Source organism: Pelobates fuscus, chromosome 11 (genome assembly GCF_036172605.1).
Source record: "Pelobates fuscus isolate aPelFus1 chromosome 11, aPelFus1.pri, whole genome shotgun sequence".
Classification (NCBI taxonomy): domain Eukaryota; kingdom Metazoa; phylum Chordata; class Amphibia; order Anura; family Pelobatidae; genus Pelobates; species Pelobates fuscus.
In genome coordinates, this window is record NC_086327.1 from 20,351,700 (window position 1) to 20,373,054 (window position 21,355).

Consider the following 21,355-nt stretch of genomic DNA (forward strand, 5'->3'; position numbering starts at 1 on the left):
GTCCTCTAGGGTAAACAACAGGCACAGTCCTTTGGTTTTCATATAATCCAGGCAATTTTATTGGCAAGTCCACACAGCCCACAACTAAAACATAAATATAACAGGTTTCCCCTTTAATCAAAAACCTAGCTCGTCTGAGCACTGACTCACTTTTAAAATCCCTCTCTATCAGGGTTAAACTAACAAAAACATATCGTTGGGTTGCACCAACATTATTAGCTATCAACACTCTGCTCTCTTTTCTGCACTCCAGTGCTCTCAGCTAGCCTGCTGCTTTCCTTTCTGCACTCCCAGTGCTCTAAGCCAGCCTTAACTGCTTTCCTTTCTGCACTCCCAGTTGTCCAAGCCAGCCTTAACTCTCTCACAGGAGAGAACAGTGTCTCTCCTACCTGCTTACAGGGAGGAAGCCAGCAATCCCCATTAACCTGCCTAGTAGGGAGGGGTTCATTCCCACTGCTACAGCTGATTATCTGCAGCTGAGCAGTGGGTTGGAGACAGTTCCAAAAAACTCTGGCCTGGACCTTATTTCTCCCAGTTGTGTATAAACTGAGGAGTGGAGCATTGGCTCACCCTGCTCTCCAAATGCTCCACCCCAGGGGCCCATAACTAAACGTTGGTTTGTCTTGCCTACAACACAAACTACACATACTCCCCCTGGGGCTAAATGTTATAGGCCTATCTGCCTTCACTTTATCACAGTTGTTTGTTCTTATTTCTGAAAAGTAGTTGCTTCACACTAATTAGAAAAAGTTCTATATATTCTATGTCAATGATTCAGGGCAATTGCACAAAAAAGTGTATAGTTGTTTTTTCTTTTACACCACGTGCTTTTTGCTTTGCATTCTGTCTTAATATAGAATAAAGGATCAATATATATATATATTTAATTCCCATAGTAGATTTTTCACTTTGAGCCAGTCCTTAATGAAATGCACCAGTGTGCTATAGTAGTTATGGTGCCAAAACTGCCCTGGCGCCCCCCCCCCCCCCCCCCATTATACGCAGTCAAACTCTTTTAGAATGGTTTGAGTTCTTATATAGGATCCTTGCACTGCAGTGCTTAGCTCAGGTGAGCTAATGGGAGCTCTTAAGCAGGAACTCCCTGCTATCTGTAGGAATACTGGAGGCAGGGAGCATCCTTCATATGATCTTCATGTTAAATAGAGTAAAATAAGTTACACATTTGCAAATATATGGATTTGCTGAATGGGGAGAATTATTTCTACAAACCTGTATATTATTACATTATCCTGCCAGTGTGAGACCAGAGAGACAGAAGGACACACGCACAGAAGTGTAGATGAACGGGAAGGAGGCAGGCAGACATTCAGGCAGACAGATATTGTGAAACTCTAATTTATGGTATGCAACATTTTCTTTGTGTCCAGATTTAATTTCAGCTACAGTTTATACTTTGAGTTTTAAAATACTCTTTACTAAGAACCACAGGTTAGCTTCATGGACTTCATTTAACTTTTCAAAAATAATTAAATCTAGTAAATGCTGTTTTATTTTAGTTAAAATGCAACTCGTGACACCAATTTCAGAGTATTCATGTTGGAGATTTATTAATAAATAATTACAGTGTTTACCATTTCAGCAATATTTACCTTTCAGGAGAGAATCATAATGCGCTGTGCCTTTATTGCATACTTTTGTAGTGACATGTTACCACAAAAAATAAACTATGCAGATGTATGAGCCTTGTGCAACATTTAGTTCTTTCTTACAAATGCGAAATTTCTTGTACATTTTTACCTGTTTGCTGATATCATTAAGATGACATGGGGAATGCTCTCAAAAAACATTAAATACAGAACTGCTGATTCCCAGAGAAATGCTGCCTTCATTATGGAGATTATAAAACAGTTCACCCGGGCCAGGGACACAGATCCATTGAGACAACATAGCCATAGAAAGAGACTTGTGGAGAATAACTCTCCTAATAAGCTGCCACACGACTTGCATGTCAAGCAGATGTTGAAAAGTTTTGCTACTCTAGTTAGAATATTAGAGTGCTGATGGGTCTTTGGAAGGCAGAGTGGCAAATTGAAAGCCACACAGTCACAAAAATGACATATGTCAAGCAAGTACATGTGGAAAACCTCTACATTAATTTGAATATCTCACTTTCTCAGCAAATAAACCAACAGCACAGTGCTTCAGTAACTAAAGATGTCACAACACTGCCTTTCATTAAAGGGTCACTCCAACCACCGTGGCCACTTCAGTGATTTCAAGTGGTCATGGTTCCTGGAGTCTGTATGTGCAGTGTATCGCTATGAAACACTGCACAAACAAAGACTTACCCCTCTGATGCCGGGGGTGTAACTCCACGTCCAGTAGCATCATTAAGACATCAGTAGCCAGTTTGGAATTAGAGGCGAGGGCTGGCTAATGTCAGTTCTGTGTGTATACATATGTGTACATATGTATACATATGTATATATTGTATGTATATATGTATGAAAGTGGTCTCATGAGAGTGGTCAACTAACACTCTCAGCCACTGAATAACCAGCAGCTCTGCAAAAGCCAGATGCACATCACTGCCAGTCTTAAAGGTGACCAGGAGCCCGATAGGACCAGGTTTCCTTGGCAAAATTACCCGGAAACTGAGCGAGGGTTCTCCTGGCGTTATAAGCAGTACAGTGTTCTTTAATCTCTTTTCTAGTTGTCCTAATCAACAACACTGATTTTCTATCTTCAAATCAAATCATATTATCTCCTGGTTGGTAAAGCACCAAGCTGTTTACCTACAGAAGACAAATCCATCTTTCTGTATATTTAACCACTCACACACTCTTCCTCCAAGATACTAGCACAGTCAACCATCCTCTCTTAGTTACCCCATTACACATGCAGCTTTACTTCTAGTTGCCCATGTAGTCATTGCGCCTCCATTCTAGATACTTACTAAGCCTCTCTCCCACAAGGTTACCTTCTCGTATTCTTATTTGGCCTGTTTTGCATCCTGTCAGTAATATCAGAAGGTATGAATAATTCCCTGTTTTTACTATCATCTCAACAGTTTTAAGATGAAAATGCAGAAGGTAACTTTGTAGGAGAGTGGCTTAGTAAGTATCTAGAAGGGAGGTGCAATGACTTTCCCTATGCTATCCTCCAGTCCAGCCTCTCTTCCTGCTAGTCAACCATCCTAGTCAGTCACTCACCCTCGACTATAAAAACGCATCTATTCACTTAACAATGATCTTTCTCAATCAAAACCCATCCTGCTTCTCATCCATTTGGCCAACAAAGTTATTAATGTCAGGTATCAGTAGCCAGACAGAAGCTATTAGCAGCCCTAAAGGAGTCATGTAAAGCAAATTGCAATTCTAATCAGTGAAGCAAAGGGGAATAACTTAGATCACAGATGACCCAATACAATTAATGAAACAAAACAGAAACACAAAAAGGAAAATAAAATCAAAAATAGAAACAATAGCAAAACATACATACGTATAGAACTAAAGACAATGTGTGAGGGTCATTCCCATTATTTATATCTGACTATTAGAGAGAGATATGCCTTAACATATCTATAATAATGGAAAATAATCTTGGGTAAAGATCTAACTTTAAATGTTGTGTCTGACAAATTATTATTCGAAAAGGGTCACTGATGAATTATGAAACGTTCCACTAATTAATTATAAATAAATAAAACAATTGGGTCCCCAAAATCCTTTTTTTTTTTTTTTTACCAGGAGAGATGCAGAGATCCTACCATAAGTGGAGGTGAGATGTTTTGCCTATCATTTGCTTCCCAAATGCTTTGTGCAGAGAAACAGGCGTTTTACCATTTATTAAATCATTTTGTGAACCTGAGAACCACCCATAACGAAGAGGAGAGGCCTCCCTCCCTTTATTCTGCAGACAATATGTTAACATATGTACATGTATGAACTGTGAAACTGTAGAATAGAAACTAAGATTACATATGAGTTTATATATTTGATATATATCAAAATAACATTTATTTTTATTGTAATGATCAGTATTTTTGTAAAAGAGCCCTCACACACTTTATGTATTTCTGTATGTGGATAAGACACATGGCAGGCAATTCACTACAAAGCTGACACTTTTCTCCATGATGAATTTTCTTTAAACTCTCCCTTTCTTACTTTGTCCAACTTAACACTGCAGTCTCTCTCTCTAGTGTTTTACTAATCAAGTTGATCTTTCCAACTATTATAATGTCAGTTTGTTTCCGTAGCGGCATATCATATTCTGTTCCGTATTATGTGTCACTGGAAATATTAGTTATTAGTCACTGACTGCAATATTTACACATCCACAAGATATCGCCAATGTTATCTTATAAGTGCTTTTGCATTGGCTATCACTAATTTCCTACAGTTCGTTCCAACCCACTTTTTTTCTTTGACTATGAAATATTTTGGCTACACCTTACAACTAAGGCATGTAACATCTATTTTAACTGGATTTCTGCTTTATTTTACTGGACCAGCATCGATCTGTTCTACGGCAATGCAGTTCTTATTCGGCCTGATTTGCATCCTGTCAGTAATATCAGCAGGTATGAATAATTCACTGTTTTTACTATCATCTCAACAGTCTTAAGACTGAAATGCATTCCTGGTTATTATTTAATTTAGAGACCATACAGCTAATACACTGATCAACTACAACATCAACACCGCTGACAGGTGAAGTGAATAACACTGATTATATAGTTACTATGGCACCTGTCAAGGGGTGGGATATATATAGGCAGCAAGTGAACAGTTCTTGAATTTCATGTGTTGGATGCAGGAAAAATAAGCAAGTGAAAAGATCTGAGTGACTTTGACAAGGGCTAAATAATGATGTCTTGATGACTGGGGCAGAGCAATTTAAAAACTGCAGGTCTTGTGGGGTGTTCATGCTATGCAGTGGTTAGTACCTACCAAACATGTTGTAAGGAAGTACAACCAGTGAACCGGCATAAAGGTCATGGGTGCCTAAGGCTCATTGATGCACATGGTCTGGTCCGATCTCAAAGAAGAGCTACTGTAGCTCAAATTGCTGAAAAACATAATGATAGCCATGATGGAAAAGTGTACGAATATACAGTGCATCGCAAGTTACTCCATACGTAGCTGCTTAGCCACAGACCGATTAGCATGCCCATAAAGACCACTGTCCACCACCAAAAGTGCCTTCAATGGGGATGTGTGCATCAGAACTGGACCATGGAGCAATAGAAGAAGGTTGTCTGACCTGATGAATCACATTTCTTTTTGATCTGGTGGAAAAGATGGCATCAGGTGACAGTGAGGGGGAAGTGTGTAGGAGGGTGACAGTGTGGGGGTGCAGTGTGTGTGTTAACTCAATATGTCTGTATCTGTGATATCTTGAAAAAGCATACTCAGTAATTCTCCTATAGACTTAATAGGAAGCGGATCTTGGACATGGACACGGATTTGCTATTCAAGGGTGATTTTAATTGTGTTTGAAATATTTTAATTTATTTTTTTTACATTTTTTGTTATTATTATGATTGGCTCCTATGACTATGATGCACAAGAAATGGGTGATAACATTTTCCTTGAGAGTCCTGATAATCTCAGTTTTATTTATGGTATTATTATTATTCATTTTTTTCCCATTAGTATTTTGTATTAATTTATTCAATTTCCTATATAAGTTTTTTTTTGTGATGTGGTAGGTTTTATATTAACATCCTCAAGTTAACTTTTTACTTTTAAGTTTTACATTTCCATTATATGTCCTAGAAAGTTATTTGTGTTATTGTCTATAATTTGACATTGTGCGCTGTACTTTCATAGTAATTAATCCATAGTGTTTAGAATTGTTTAGATAAAGTGATGCAGTAGTAGCCAGGCATAAAAGATAATCACCATGTCGTACCTCCTCTTACTTCGTGAACTCTGGGATGGGACAGAGCAGGAGAGTGTGCCATAGGACTACATTATCGTGACCTCCACTCTGACCAAAAATTACTCATGTGATTGCTGCATTTCCTGGGCTTTAAGATGATTATCTAAATTTAAGACGTTCTGAGGGTATTTAATTTTATCTTGAGCTCATTCAAGCTCTCAGCACCCATTGGTCAGTTGATCAATTTCACAGTTTTTATACAATGTACTTATTATCTTGATCAGAACATGTATATATCCCATCCTCCAAGATTGTTAATTTTACATACATGTTCTTTTTTGTTATCAACATATGCCTTCTTTTTTCTTGAGGGTCTGATCTAATTATAGTACAACAGAAGAAAATCTACAGTCTACTGCATACTATATCCAGATACTCTAGGGAATTTTATAAAAATGTTAGACAAAAGACAAAGGCTGGTTAAGAAAGTACAAAAAAATATATATAATATTATGAATTATTTTTTTTGTTAAATTCTGACATTATAGCATTATTTTCCAGAGCGTCATCTTCATAGATCTGTTGTTGAGGTGATATATAGACATATGCAATTTGTTTCGTTCCAAATGTAAATTTGGACGTATTTCATGCAATTCGGACATTCAGATGCTTACGAATGTATGAAATTCAAATTGCTGAATTTACAAATTGCTGAATTGCCGAACCAAACCAAATTGCTGAAGTTCCAAATTGCAGAAGTTCTGAAGTGGGTTAGGGTTTAGGGTTAGGGTTTAGGGTTATGGTTAGAGGTTAGGATTAGGAGTAGGGTTAGGGTCCAAATTACTGAAGTTCCGAATTGGCGAAGTTCTGAATTGCCAAAGTACCAAATTTGCCGAAGTCTCGAATTTCGGAAGTGCCGAACTGAACCGAACGCCATATAGCAGACAATTAAAAGTAATAATACAGATAATAATATAATATAGAATAACTAGATGGATCCTTTCATCTACCACTTTCAAGAGGTAGTAATGAAAATCCTATAGGTAAACAGCAGCTGAAATTGTTTCATAAACACCATAAACATTTTCTTTCTTACTCAAGTGATTAAGCTGCACAAGTTTTAAGGGAAATATAAACTAGTTCTAAGAGGACAAATAGAACCATTTAAGTGTTTCACACATTTAAATAGATACTGTAAATATGAAACACTTATGGAATGTGGTCTCACAAGGGCCAAAGGAAAATATTTTTTTTTTTTATCATGATCATGAATCCTGATTGGCTGAGAGAATTCCTGGTTGTAGAAAACCAGAAAAAAAGAAGTATTGAAGCCTGGTCATTTACTCTTTAAGAAGGTCATTACAATGGGAGTATATTTAATGTATTGAAGCATATTAATGCATTTATTCAAAATGTACTATAAAGTGTCTCTATATGTATGCATTTAAATGGCTTCAGTCAGGTGCAAAAACTGGTGCAAACTGGTTAACATTGAAAAAGTTAACATTGCTCTAGTAACAGTAAACAGTGGCATTGGCTGACTCTTTTAAGATAAGCCTGAAAGAACATTGCAGATTGACAAAATATTAACTGTTTTTACAGATAATTCCCAGATTTTACTAGTAACATGACGTAAAGTCATGATTTTATTAAAGACACGGAGGCGAGTATTATTGCATATCTCTTTCTTTATTTCCTCAGCAGCAAAGATAGAGGAATATAAATATTATCAAAAATGAAAGAAAAAACTGTACAGGCATAACGAGTAGCCAATCACATAACAGAGGAAGTAGCTATATAAGTCCTGTGTCTCCCACAATCCCCCTCTTTCTTGCGCAACCGAAGACCAGGTAAGATAAACGATGTCCCACTTGATCCAAACAGGAAACGGGAAACAAAACGAGAACTTCAAGCTAAAAAAGATAGAAAAATATGGTAATTTCCAAACTCAAAACTGTAGACTTACCAAACATAAACGTGAGGGATCTACATGAAACATGATTCTGAAATAGAATATATACATGATTAGAAATCAATATAAAACTGTCAAATCATCTAAGCATGATAAAACTACACAGTACAAAAACATGAACTCAAAACAGACCCAATTGCCCACGTACTTGTATTGCATCGAAGCATCTCCAATCCCAAATCCACACCGGGAGGGTGGGAGGGAATAATACTCGCCTCCGTGTCTTTAATAAAATCATGACTTTACGTCATGTTACTAGTAAAATCTGAAAATTTTATTAAAGACACGGAGGCTCCTATTATGCAAGTTCAAAGCTGTGCTATCACCTGAGATGCGACGTGTTCAATTGGTCTGAAATAGAAGTCTCTGAAGGTCGACTCCCGGGACCAGTCCGCTGCGCGCATGATGTCCTCCAGGCGGCAACCAACAGTGGATGCCTTCGAAGCCATAGCACCCCTTACAGAATGAGGCGTAAAGACAGACGTGTCTATACCCGCTAGGGATAAAAGCCAACGAATCCAACGCGCCAGCGTCGGAGTCGATACTGGGCGATGAGGAGCCTTAAACGAAATGAATAGGGGATGGCGTTCAGATGAGCGCACCGTACGTGTAGCCTCTAGATAGGCCTTCAAACAATCCACCGGGCAGAGCGCCGGACACAACGGGAATCTAGGATATACGAAGGATTTGGACGCCGACTTAGTTCTCCTAGATATGGTGAAAGTAACGCCATCCGGCGTAAACTCAAAGGCACCCCAGTCAAGAGCCCTAACATCGGAGACTCTCTTACAAGAGACCAGGCAAAACAGCATAACCATCTTGGAGGATAGTTGTTTAAGAGTCAAGTCCTGGTTAGGGTACCAATCCGACAGGAACCGCAACACAATGTTGACGTCCCAAAATGTCGAAAACCGCGACCTAGGCGGACGGACGAAGCGAATACCCTTGAGAAGACGGCATACAAAAGGATGTTTGCCGATGGGTACACCTTCCAAACCACCATGACCGGCCGATATGGCCGATCGAAAAACATTGATAGTCCTGTACGCCTTGCCTGAGTCGAACAGGGCTGTAAGAAACCCCAGGATCAAATGGAGAGGGGCAGATATGGGATCCACTGCCCGTTCCATGCACCAATCAGACCAAGACTTCCATGCAGCTCGGTAAGCTGATCGCGTGCCCGGAGCCCAGGCGTTATCGAGTAGCAAGAGAGTCGACTGTGGAACGTCAGGGACAAGCCAGCGTCCCCTGAAAGGAACCATGCTACTAGGGGCAACTGGTGCTGGAGCACCAATTCGTGCGAGTTCCCATCCGGATCCAGAAGAAGGTCCTGGAAGTTCGGTAACAGACGAGGGAAGTCTATGGACAACTCCATCAAACGAGGGAACCACGGACGTGATCTCCACAGAGGGGTGATCAGGGCCAGACAACAGTCGTGACGAACCAGCTTCGAGATCGTACGAGCGATCATGTTGAATGGGGGAAAGGCATACAGGTGGCCTGGAGGCCATTCTTGAAGAAAGGCATCCGTCGCCACTGCCGCCGGGTCCGGTCTCCAACTGTAGAACTTCGGCAACTGAGTGTTCAGCCGAGATGCGAACAGGTCCATCTCGAACCGACCCCACAGCCTGTTTAAGCTTTGGAAGACCGAGGCGTGCAAACGCCAGTCTCCCGAGTCTCTCAAATGTCTGGAGTTCCAATCCGCACCTGAATTGTCCAGACCCGGAATATGTTCCGCCGTCACCGAAACGTTGTTTAGAAGGCAGAATTGCCAAAAGTCCTTCGCCAGCAGAGCCAACATTTTGGACTTGGTTCCGCCCAAGTGATTTATGTATCGGACTGCCGATACGTTGTCCAATTTGAGGAGAACACAACAGTTCGCCCTTCCAGGGGTAAGGCTGCGAATCGCAAAGGCCCCCGCCAGAAGTTCTAGGCAGTTGATGTGTAACGACTTCTCTGCGTCGGACCATCTGCCCCCCGTGGAAATGTCGCCACAACGAGCCCCCCAGCCGTGCAAGCTGGCATCTGATTCTATGACCACGTCCGGAACGGAACCGAAAATTGCTTTTCCGTTCCAGGCTTCCATGTGTGCCAACCACCATACCAGCTCGTCTCTGGACTCCTCGTCCAGACAAAGTCGGGATTCGTACGATCGACCCGAACGTAGGTGTGACCCCTTGAGCCGCTGGAGAGCCCGGTAATGTAAGGGGCCTGGGAATATAGCCTGAATGGAGGAGGCCAGCAGGCCGATGATCCTCGCCAACTGCCGGACTGACAAGTCCGAAGCGCGAAGAGCTCGACGGAGCTCCTTCTGGATGGCTTTTATCTTGGATTCTGGCAAGTACAGGAACTGCCGTACGGAATCCACCTGGAACCCCAAAAACTCCATAGACTGGGCGGGTGTCAGGACCGACTTGTCCCAGTTTACCAGCAAACCTAGGTTCTGTAAGAGGTTGATCGTCCAATTTAAATGCAACTTCAGGCATTCCAACGACTGGGACATGATTAGGATGTCGTCCAGGTAAATAATTAGTCGAACCCCTCGGGTACGGAGGAACGACACCACCGGCTTCATAACCTTGGTGAAACACCAAGGAGCCGAGGAGAGGCCGAACGGAAGGCATGTAAAACGCCAACGCCGTCCGTGCCAGGTGAAGTGCAAGTAGTCCCTGGATTCTATCGCTATTGGAACCGTGAAGTACGCATCCTTCAGGTCCAATTTGGCCATCCAATCCGACTGTCTCAGAAGGTCTCTGAGACAATGGATGCCTTCCATCTGGAAATGTTGGTAGCGTAGGAGGGCGAAGGTTTATCACTGGGCGGACACCGCCCCCTTTCTTGGGTACAAGGAAGAGATTGCTCGTAAAGCCTGGAGTGGCGAACGGCAATTCCTCGATGGCGCCCTTTGAGAACATCTCCGCGACTTCCGCAGAGATCATCGCGTCCTGCTCCTGTGGGAGGGACAATTCCCTGGGGGTATACGTTTGGACAGGCAGGGAAACAAAATCTAGTTGGTAACCCTTTACGCATTGCAGAACCCAAGCATCTGAGGTAATAACTGCCCACCTTGGGTAAAATAAGGCTAGCCTCCCCGCCACCCGAACCTGATCGAGAAGGGAAGAAGGGGTACTCACCATAAGGGCGTCTGCCCGACGACCCACCACGGGGGTATCTAGAGCCCCACGATCTCCCTCTAGCCGGGAAGAAAGGAGGCGTTTTCGGGTCTTGGAACCCTCGAGAGGGGAAAAAGGAACCTCTGTTGGCACGGAATGAGCCTCGGAAACCACGGCCGGGAGGACGGTTCCTGCTACGCCCGGCCCCACCGAAAACCTTGGGCGCGAAGACGCGCTTCATATTAGCTTGCGCCTTGTCAATAGCCGTAAAGGTTTTTACATAGGACCCCATGTCCTTCACAAAGGATGTGCCGAACAACATCCCCTCATCGGCTGAGTCAGGTTCAGCTACGGTCATAGCAGCCAGCTTAGGGTCTATTTTCAAAAGAATAGCCTTGCGTCTCTCGGAAGACATAGCCGTGTTGGCATTTCCCACAAGGCATATAGCTCGCTGGACCCACCCGATGGCCACATCCATATCTAGAACCGAGTCGCCATTACGGGCTGCCTCAAGGAGCTCGTACAGCTTAGACAGGGGGCCCAGCGTATCCAGAATTTTATCCTGGCACCCTTTCAGTGAGTGATCAAGACCCTTTTTAGGCTTCCACCCAGATTTATTAAGGAATTGGGCAATTTGAGGGTCCACGTCAGGGGTCTTACAGGCAGCGCCAGGGAGGGAAGGTCGTGGGCATTCGGCACGCAATTTATTGCGGCCCTCCTTTGACAGAGGCGTGCGGATCCTCTTAGCCACATACTGGGCGATATGGTCCGGAGGGACCCATTCGGCAGACCGCGGGTGACGCAGGTCGTCCGGGTCAAACAGGGGGTTCCCCTGTGGGTCTAAAAGCCCTTGTTCATTATCCCCAGCGGGGTCTGGCACTTTTCTACGGGGAACGGCAGAGGACCCAGAAGGGGTTACACCCGTAAGGGGTTGATCCACGCCAGACTCGTCCTCCCCATAGGAGTCATATTCCATAACATCGGAATCATTGTCCACACTCCGGTCGGTATCCGACCCATCATCCAGGGCTCTAGCCCGTTTCCACAATCTAGCCTTTTTAGCCCGGCCAGGGGCTCTTGTGCGCGTGGGATGCGCGCTATCTGCGACCGCCAGAGGCGTGTCAATCATGACAGGCAAAGCCTGCATCGAGGAGTGGGACCCGATATGTCTAGCCTTTGCCTTCGCCTTACGGGCACCCGGCACAGTTAGGGCAGGGGAAGGGGACCCCACACCCGGGGGGTTAGGGGCAGCCATAGAAGGCAAGAGCACAGACTGAAGTGACTGGGCAAAAGAGGATGAGACAGTCCCCATAGCGGAGGCAATAGCCTTTTCAAGGGAGGAAGCCATAGTAGCTTCCAACAAGGCCTGGAGCTCCTGAGAGGCCATAGCGCCCTCAGGATTATCTAATGGAAAATCCCCGGAGGGGACAGTAGGCCCATCCTTGCTATCCTGCATAATGAGGTAAGAGAAGCAAACTGAATACTAGAAATGGGTTGATTAACCCAGCAGAACAGAAAAAAGGCTAAACCTGATCGTTGGTGTAGCAAGGGGACCCGTAGCAAAGGGACCGACCGCACGGCACAGCAGGGTGAAACGAATGATCACCCAAAATGGCCGCCGCACGTGTCAGGGTGTGCCCGTGGACCGGCTCCAGGCGGGGGAAGGGGCGCGTGCACCTACCCGCGTGGGCAGCCCGCGAGAGGGGAAAACGAGCACACTCAGTCGCGTTCACAGAGAAAGGGCCACGCGGCTGAGATAGCGCCGAGAAGCGGCAACAGGGGCGGTAGGAGGGGAAAACAGCCCGCGGCGGCGGGCAAAGCCCCTAGGGGAAACCCCCAAATACACCAACGATGTAGGTACTAGATAGTAATCAACAATAAATAATAACGACAATAATGAAACAAAGCATAAGCAAAACATGAATCACAAGTAAACAAAATGCAATGAGTAGGAGAGCTCAAGTAAAATACTTAGCTGTCTGAGGAAGCAGCAAAGAAAGAGGGGGATTGTGGGAGACACAGGACTTATATAGCTACTTCCTCTGTTATGTGATTGGCTACTCGTTATGCCTGTACAGTTTTTTCTTTCATTTTTGATAATATTTATATTCCTCTATCTTTGCTGCTGAGGAAATAAAGAAAGAGATATGCAATAATAGGAGCCTCCGTGTCTTTAATAAAATTTCAGATTTTTTTTTCTGAAGTGAAATGGCTAAATGTTTGACAAGTAAAACCATAAATTATAACATCAAACTACAGTTTAACACATTTAATAAATTAAATCTACCCACTCTGGATTGTCTTAAGAAACAGAAATGTTTGGAAAGGTAAGTCTTCAGTGATAAGATATGTTACAGCATTCGACACCCAAAATTGTAAACAGATTGTGTAATCTATCAGGCAACATGAGTAAATATTCTAGGTGTGAAGTTGTGAACAATAAACAGTGGCATAGAGTGTTTAATATTTAACCTGCCTATTAACAAAACTAATCTGAACTGTTTTGGTATGGTTTCCATAATGGTTTTCCAATGCATTATTTCTTTCAATATTGTCTACATGTTTTTCTCTTGTTTCCTGACTCAAGTCAAATCAGTGTCTTGGGTGAAATACATTTGTTTCAATTATGGAAACAATGAACAATGTGTAAATAAATAAAACAAAATAAAAAAAAATATTAAAAAAATTGCATCCACTTAATCCACTTAATAATCCTTTTTCTGCAATTCCCCTAGAAACAGTGAGCCAGACCCTCATCAGCCACATCCACAAAACAGCATGTAAGTAATTTCCACTTTAATGCATAAAATACAATATTAGTTTATTTGCATTATTGTGTTTTATACAATAAAGTTAAATTCTTAGATGGTACTAGTTAGGTCAGAGACAGTGGGGAATTAATCCCTAGATTAGAAAAGTGAAGTCTAGGATGGTAAAGTAATATTTAGTGAAATTACTTTTGATCGTAAATTTCCTAGTAACATAATGTACATTTTTATTCTCTGATGTTACACAAAGTAATGAAAGGTGCTTGTTGATGTTTGTTCGCTATACTGATATCCTTAAACACAGTTTTTTGCATGTTCAAAGACTTTGACCAGAAAATTCCATAAGACATCCTGTTTTATTCTATGATATTGGTTGTGTTACGGGCTCCATCTAGGAAAGAACACAATATGATGCCATGTGTCATTTTGGCATTAGGATTAACGTGGATCAGCCCATCTTAAATCTCTATTATGTTCAAAATGATGCAGTATTTCCACAACAGTATTTGCATAAGTTCTGACACCACTCTAATGATAAGGGCCGATTGACCCTTATCTTCTCCTAATGAAACCTAGACCTGTGCCCTGTTGTGGTCTCCAGCTACCTGAGAATGCATTTCTTACATTTATGGTTCTCTTGGTTATTGACTTTAGGTTTGTTGATATCTGTATTCGCCCACTTGTATTTTTGACCCTCTACAATCCATTGAGCTAGATATGTCCTCATCTATTCTGTTTCTGCCATTGTGCATCAAACCACCTCTAAGGACCTGAGTTATTCTACTAGACTGATTTCTTTGACTAACCTAGTTTTGCATGTTGGGATTGTTCAGAGATTGAATTCAGAGTAGAGACTATATCTGGGCTTATTAATAACAAAATACAAATTTATTATGACAGGTTTTCTTCAATCCTATTATGGGCACATTTAACTTGTAGAGATTTACACATTGTAAAGTAAGTAACAACTAAGAAAACAAACAGATATACATTATTGTAAAATATACTTATTGAAAAATAATTGAGTACATAGAAAAACACAAGTATTTAACATTACATATTGAGGGAATGCTAGAATGATCTATCTATCTATCTATAGATATATATATATATATATATATATATATATATATATATATATATATCTATCTATAGATAGATAGATATAGCGATAGATAGATAGATATATTCAATACATTGCTACACAAATACACACACCAGTCAAGCCATAAGACTTGATTTTCCCACATAAATCTCCCTTTAACAGTACTCTCACTACTGCAAGGGATTCTGGGTAGGTGTATGCAAATGAACTGATCAAAGAACCACATTTTTGACTCATAATTTCACTTTCTACTTGGATTCCTTGAAATATGTGTCTGCTGTATACAACAGCTTTGCAACACAACTCCCACAGTTAAAGGGAGATTTCTGTAGGAAAAGCAAGTCTTATGGATTGACTGGTGTGTGTATTTGTGTAGCAATGTATTAACAAACCACTTACTTCAAGTGGAAGGGGTTTTCATCCACACTTTTTTCCTCACCCCAACTCTTGTTGTGTACACATACACATACACCTATTCACATTTATATGTATATATATATATGGTATATGTATATATATAGGTACATGTATTGGTGTTTGTGTGTGGCTGTATGTGTAGGTGTGCATGTACATATATTTGAGCATTTGGTTGTATTTATATGCATATTGTTGTATGTACTTGTGTATAGTGTGTATGTACTTGTGTATACTTGTACATATACACTACTTGTGTATATGTATATGCACATGTGTGTGAGTGTGGGTCTGTGCATGCTGGATATAGGCCTTCATGCATATCCTGTAACTCTTGGAAGTGAAATCATGCATTCTTAATATAAGTAATTATTTATTTATTTTTTCACTCCACCCTTCTAACACCATCTTCTGCACTGTTTGCTTGTTTTTTTTCTCTCTCCCCCCTCACTCTGTGATCTTCACACAAGATATTTACGACTCTCTGCAAGAATGGTGCCTATTTTCTATTAAACCTGTGTCTTATCTGCACTCATGATGCTTTAACCTCTGTATCACAACTCACCTTTGAATTATATGTGTCATCTTGCTCAGAAATGCTTTAGACTTGAGAAAGGCTCTCTCGAAAGCTTGTCATTAAAAAAATTATGTTAGTCCAGTCGCGCCAGCACCCACCATTGGCATCCTCATGGTTTGAATATTTTCTTTCCCCTGTTTCATTCATTTTCAACGTTCTGCGCGGTGGTCTCCTGGTTCCTACCATCTAACGCTGCCTCCCCTGTTCGGCTCATTTCATACAAATGGGTCGTTAGTCGAACGGCTGCAGACGCACATGTCATGGTGGGTAGATGGACGTGAAGGCTCTATTGCCATATAGAACGTTCATGTCCTTCACTTATTATTATTGTAGAGGGTTCTGGGGGGGTTTGGTTCTTTTTGAGACTCAAATCTCGCCTAGGTTAACACGATTCAAATAGGTTTGCACCTTTTCTCACAAACGCATGACAGATTACTCTCAACACGTTGCCATGGTTCCCGGTCCACACAAAAGGTTTGGGCAGTTTGGCTTGTGGCCCTCTAGTGGTCGCCAACTAATATGGCATTGGGTATCTATGTGCTTACTATTCAAGGGGTATAGAGACACTGGTATGTTAAATAAGGGAACATGTTATTTATAATTGGCTGTTAGATAATATTCCCTAAGGCTATTTTCTTTTAGATGGCAAGTTTAAAGGAACACTATAGTCACCTAAATTACTTTAGCTAAATAAAGCAGTTTTAGTGTATAGATCATTCCCCTGCAATTTCACTGCTCAATTCACTGTCATATAGGAGTTAAATCACTTTGTTTCTGTTTATGCAGCCCTAGCCACACCTCCCCTGGCTATGATTGACAGAGCCTGCATGAAAAAAAACAAAAACTGGTTTCACTTTCAAACAGATGTAATTTACCTAAAATAATTGTATTTCAATCTCTAAATTGAACTTTAATCACATACAGGAGGCTCTTGCAGGGTCTAGCAAGCTATTAACATAGCAGGGGATAAGAAAATCTTAATTAAACAGAACTTGCAATAAAGAAAGCCTAAATAGGACTCTCTTTACAGGAAGTGTTTATGGAAGGCTGTGCAAGTCACATGCAGGGAGGTGTGACTAGGGTTCATAAACAAAGGGATTTAACTCCTAAATGGCAGAGGATTGAGCAGTGAGGATGCAGGGGCATGTTCTATACACCAAAACTGCTTCATTAAGCTAAAGTTGTTCAGGTGACTATAGTGTCCCTTTAAGGTAGTTTAAGGAATGCTACTTTACTTCCCAGCAGGGGCTGTTAATAGTTGGTTCCTTAATTATTTTCAGTGTTATATTTGTATTCTATGTTACTTTCCCTATATATATATATATATATATATATATATATATATATATATGGAAGGCAGGGCCTGACGTTGTGGGAGGGGCTTGGGTCCCCTTCTTAAGGAGCTCCAGCCCTTCACCTGCTACCGGCTCAGGTCTTGAGATTTGCATAACCGAACTTCCGGTCCGTGCAAATCCCCTCTGCCACAAGCTGAACACCGAGGATTCACTTACCTGGTCCTGTTGCTCCGTTTCATCTTGCAAGATATTTCCGGTCTCCCCGGCGTCCCCGCATTTCGGCTTATCGTCATAAGCAACCGGCGGCTGGTGTCGTTTTTCAGCAAACCGTAAGTCACGGCTGCCGTCGGGCGGCGGTCGCGGTCGAGCCACGTCATCTTGGGATACCACTATCCAATTACGGGGCTTTCCGTTACGTCACATTTTCGAATATTTTGGCGGGAATTCTTGCACATACGCTGGGCAAATCCGTTTCAATTCAGGATTTTGTTTAATTCATTGCGCTATTGTTACGTACTTATAAACTGGCTATATAAATTGGGATTATTTGAGACAAGACACTCATTATTCATTCATTTAAACTGCATTAGTTATTTCTCTGTGCACTTTAGCTGTGTTATATCGGCCCCTTGTGGTCATTCTATATTATTACGTTTGTTGGGGAATTAACATGGTGTGTTACATATATATCATTTTTTTTATATATATAGCAGCTATAATGACTCTACACTTGCATTCAGCCAAATTACTTGCAGGTCTGGCATAAGGCATTCCGTGTTCTACATACCACAAGTAATCAAGATGAGGCATTTTTTTTTTATTGTTATGTGACACATTAAATTCTTACAACTCGTACAGTTTCACATGTCAATTTCATGTTTCAACTAGCCACGTGAGGTTTTGCATAACCGGTATTCTTACGTGTTACTTCTACATTTATAGGCTAGGCCATCCACGCAACCTTTTGGGGTTTGGTTCCAGGTTCCAATTTGGGATATATCTACCTGGTAGGTATCTTGGGTACAGGAGGGAGTTTAAGGTACATATCGATAACCCACTTAATAGTTATTAAATTTATTTTAATTGTAAACTCACTATTTAATCTTGTAGGACCTACAGTTCACCTATATTACCTTACCCGGCTAAATACTCAGCTCAAACAGGTACGTCCCTTTGCCTCGATTCCACACGAATCCCTTCCCCGTCTATTTTCATAAGCTAGTTATACACTGGCACTGAAGCATAGGAGCCTCTAGGTACGTTCTTCTTGGCCTTCTACGCCTTACGTTAGTGGTCCCACGAGGCCAACACCCATCCTCAAACGGAGGTACGACATCCCCTCGGGCCAAATCATAGTTAGCCGCCTCGCACGGTTGCATAGAGAGGGCCTCACCTGTCACTCCCATTCTGTCTTTTTCTGGTTATTGTCACAGCGGGGCAAACTCCACGCCATGGATATTACTTAACACCTGTAGATGCCCCACCATTATTCATTATCTGGATGACTTTCTTTTCATAGAAAGCAACCTCTTACCTCCCAGTAGCCTCCAGGCTACAACACGGCTTTTTACACAGCTAGGAGTCCCGATTTCACCGGCTAAGACAGAAGGTCCCGACACGGTCATCAATTTCCAGGGGGTTGTGCTGGATTCAGTACACATGCAGGCTAGCCTCCCCAGGGAAAAGATTGATCGCATACTGGCTGCCATTGACTTTTACTTAACCGAACAGTCCTGCAGCAAAAAAGAGTTGCAATCCCTGTTAGGTTCTCTTAATTTTGCAATGAAAATTATTCCTCAAGGACGGGCTTTTATATCCCGACTACTCAGTCTATTCCCTAGGTTTCAGACCGACTCCTCCCGTATAAGGTTAGATGTGCATGCCACCGCTGACTTACGCATGTGGAGGGAGTTTTTACAACACTGGAATGGGAAGAGCTTGTTCATACCAGTGTTATCGGATGAGTCTGTCTCTATTTGGACAGATGCTGCAGCCACTTCCAGTTTCACTGCAATTTTTGGCAATGAATGGATGTGGGGCAACTGGCCAAAGGAAATTGCGGAGATACCAGAGTTCAAGGAAACGTCTGCTTTGTTTGAACTTTATCCCATTGTTGCAGCAGCGGTGAAATGGGGAGCTATCTGGTCAGGGAAGTCGGTGCGGTGCTTCTCTGACAACATGGCAACATGCCATATTCCGCTTCCCTGACCATCATGTGGTTTGTTAGGAACCTCACATGGCAAGCGGCGAAATCCAGTTTTTTCCCGAATTGCGTACATGTTCCTGAGATTCTAAATGTTGCCGCTGACCATTTATCCCGATCTCGTTTTCAGGAGTTCCGGGCGGCTCTACCCACAGCGGCCTTAATACCCAATCCAGTACCACAGTGGCAGGAGATGATATTGGACTAAACAGATTACTCGCTCACGGATATCATCTCTCACAATTAGGACTTTCTGTAAACACTAAAAAGGTTTATGATAGGGCTTTTCTGTTGTTTAATAAATTTGTGATGGAACACAAAATTGCTGACAAATTTGCCATGAGTACTATGATTGCGTTTATTTCTTTTTGCCACCTTCACTTAAAACTATCCTTTAACACTATTAAATTATACATCACGGGTATTCAACACCACATCCTCACTACATGGCCTGATAAACAACAGTTCCTCTCCTCTTATCAAGTAAAGTCTGTACTGAAGGGTATCAAGGACTCCACCCCGGCACCTACACCTTCCAGATTACCCATTACCCATACATGACATTCTATTCCAGTCACTATCAAATCTTTTAGACACTTCACCGTTTGAGACTCGCACAAATCAGGTCATCAAAACAGCCATATACTTGGCATTCTATGGGTTCCTTCGGCCAAAATAATTTACCACTACTAATTATAACACCCCAAACTTCCTCTCAAGAGCTGACCTAGTCAAAACACACGACCACTATTCACTGCTCCTACACCATACGAAAACTAGTATGAAGGGACAGACGGTCACTATACCCTGCTACCCTACTGACAATAAATGGTGTCCCGTGGTAGTCTTCGACCAGTACCTTCCATCCATACCAATGACACCACATCAACCACTACTAGCCTTGTACGGTAAAACACTGACCATCAGTAAGTTCATGCTTTACGTAAGAACATTGTTAGTACGTTTGGGGCTAAACCCGGCCAAATATTCTGGTCATTCCTTTTGCATAGGAGCCGCGACTACCGCTTCAAGAAAGAATATCCCTGCACATATCATTAAGATCATGGGCCGCTGGAAGTCCACAGCTTATACACGATACATCCCCCAGCCAGTTCAGGAAGTACGCCTAGCATACAAGAATATGATTGTGTGATAATCTTATAAAGTATTGTAGGCTGAATAAACTGGTTTCATCTTTTTGCCCTCTTTTATTTCAGGCCTACTACATCGTCAGTTATGGCACACCACAACTGACTTTTCATATCTTATTGTTTTAAGTTATTAACTCTACGGCTTTATGCCTTGACCACAAATGGAAGGCAGGGCCTGAAGTTGTGGGAGGGGCTTGGGTCCCCTTCTTAAGGAGCTCCAGCCCTTCACCTGCTACCGGCTCAGGTCTTGAGATTTGTCCAACCCACCTCTCCTCCTTTAAATCAATTCTTGAGGTAGGCCCTCTTTTATTTCAGGCCTACTACATCGTCAGTTATGGCACACCACAACTGACTTTTCATATCTTATTGTTTTAAGTTACTAACTCTACGGCTTTATGCCTTGACCACAAATATATATATATATATATAATGTTTTGGTTGCGGTCCATTACACCGTTACTATCGTAATCAGGGGGCATCATGCCTAACCGGATGATTTGTTGCAACCAGGTCCCAAAGGATGGTATCTGCTTTGGCTCTCGTCAATCCACGGTCTCATATCTTATGTTATGTTTTGCAGATTACAAGGTACCTGTTAGAGATACACTTGGCTCGTTTAAAGCCTCAACCTAATTTATAGGTGGGTAGCTTATGGTATTATACGTCATATCCGCTTGTTCCTTCTGCATAACAATATATATATATTGTTGGGATCCTTCAAGAACACCAGGTACAAGACTCCTGCTCCATTAGCCTATTTAACGATTAGGTTTACTGGCTGATAGGTAATTAGGTGGCCATTAGGTAATTCGATTCGGGCACTCTTTGCCTTAGTCTCAGTGGTCCTGCGAAGCCAACTCTCATCATCTACATAGGAGGTAATACACCCACCAGCCAAATCAAAGTT

General features: G+C 42.0%; 1 protein-coding gene across 1 annotated transcript in view; it reads left to right on the plus strand.

Annotated features, from left to right (window-relative positions):
• The first annotated feature begins 4,420 nt into the window (after nucleotides 1-4,420).
• Nucleotides 4,421-21,355, plus strand: part of LOC134576766 (phospholipase A2 inhibitor and Ly6/PLAUR domain-containing protein-like) — a 32,110-nt gene continuing 15,175 nt past the window's right edge. Inside the window, exon 1 of the mRNA XM_063435472.1 lies at nucleotides 4,421-4,546. Within this exon, the coding sequence (XP_063291542.1) occupies nucleotides 4,498-4,546 (49 nt within the window). The 5' untranslated portion in view covers nucleotides 4,421-4,497. The remainder of the gene's footprint in view (nucleotides 4,547-21,355) is intronic.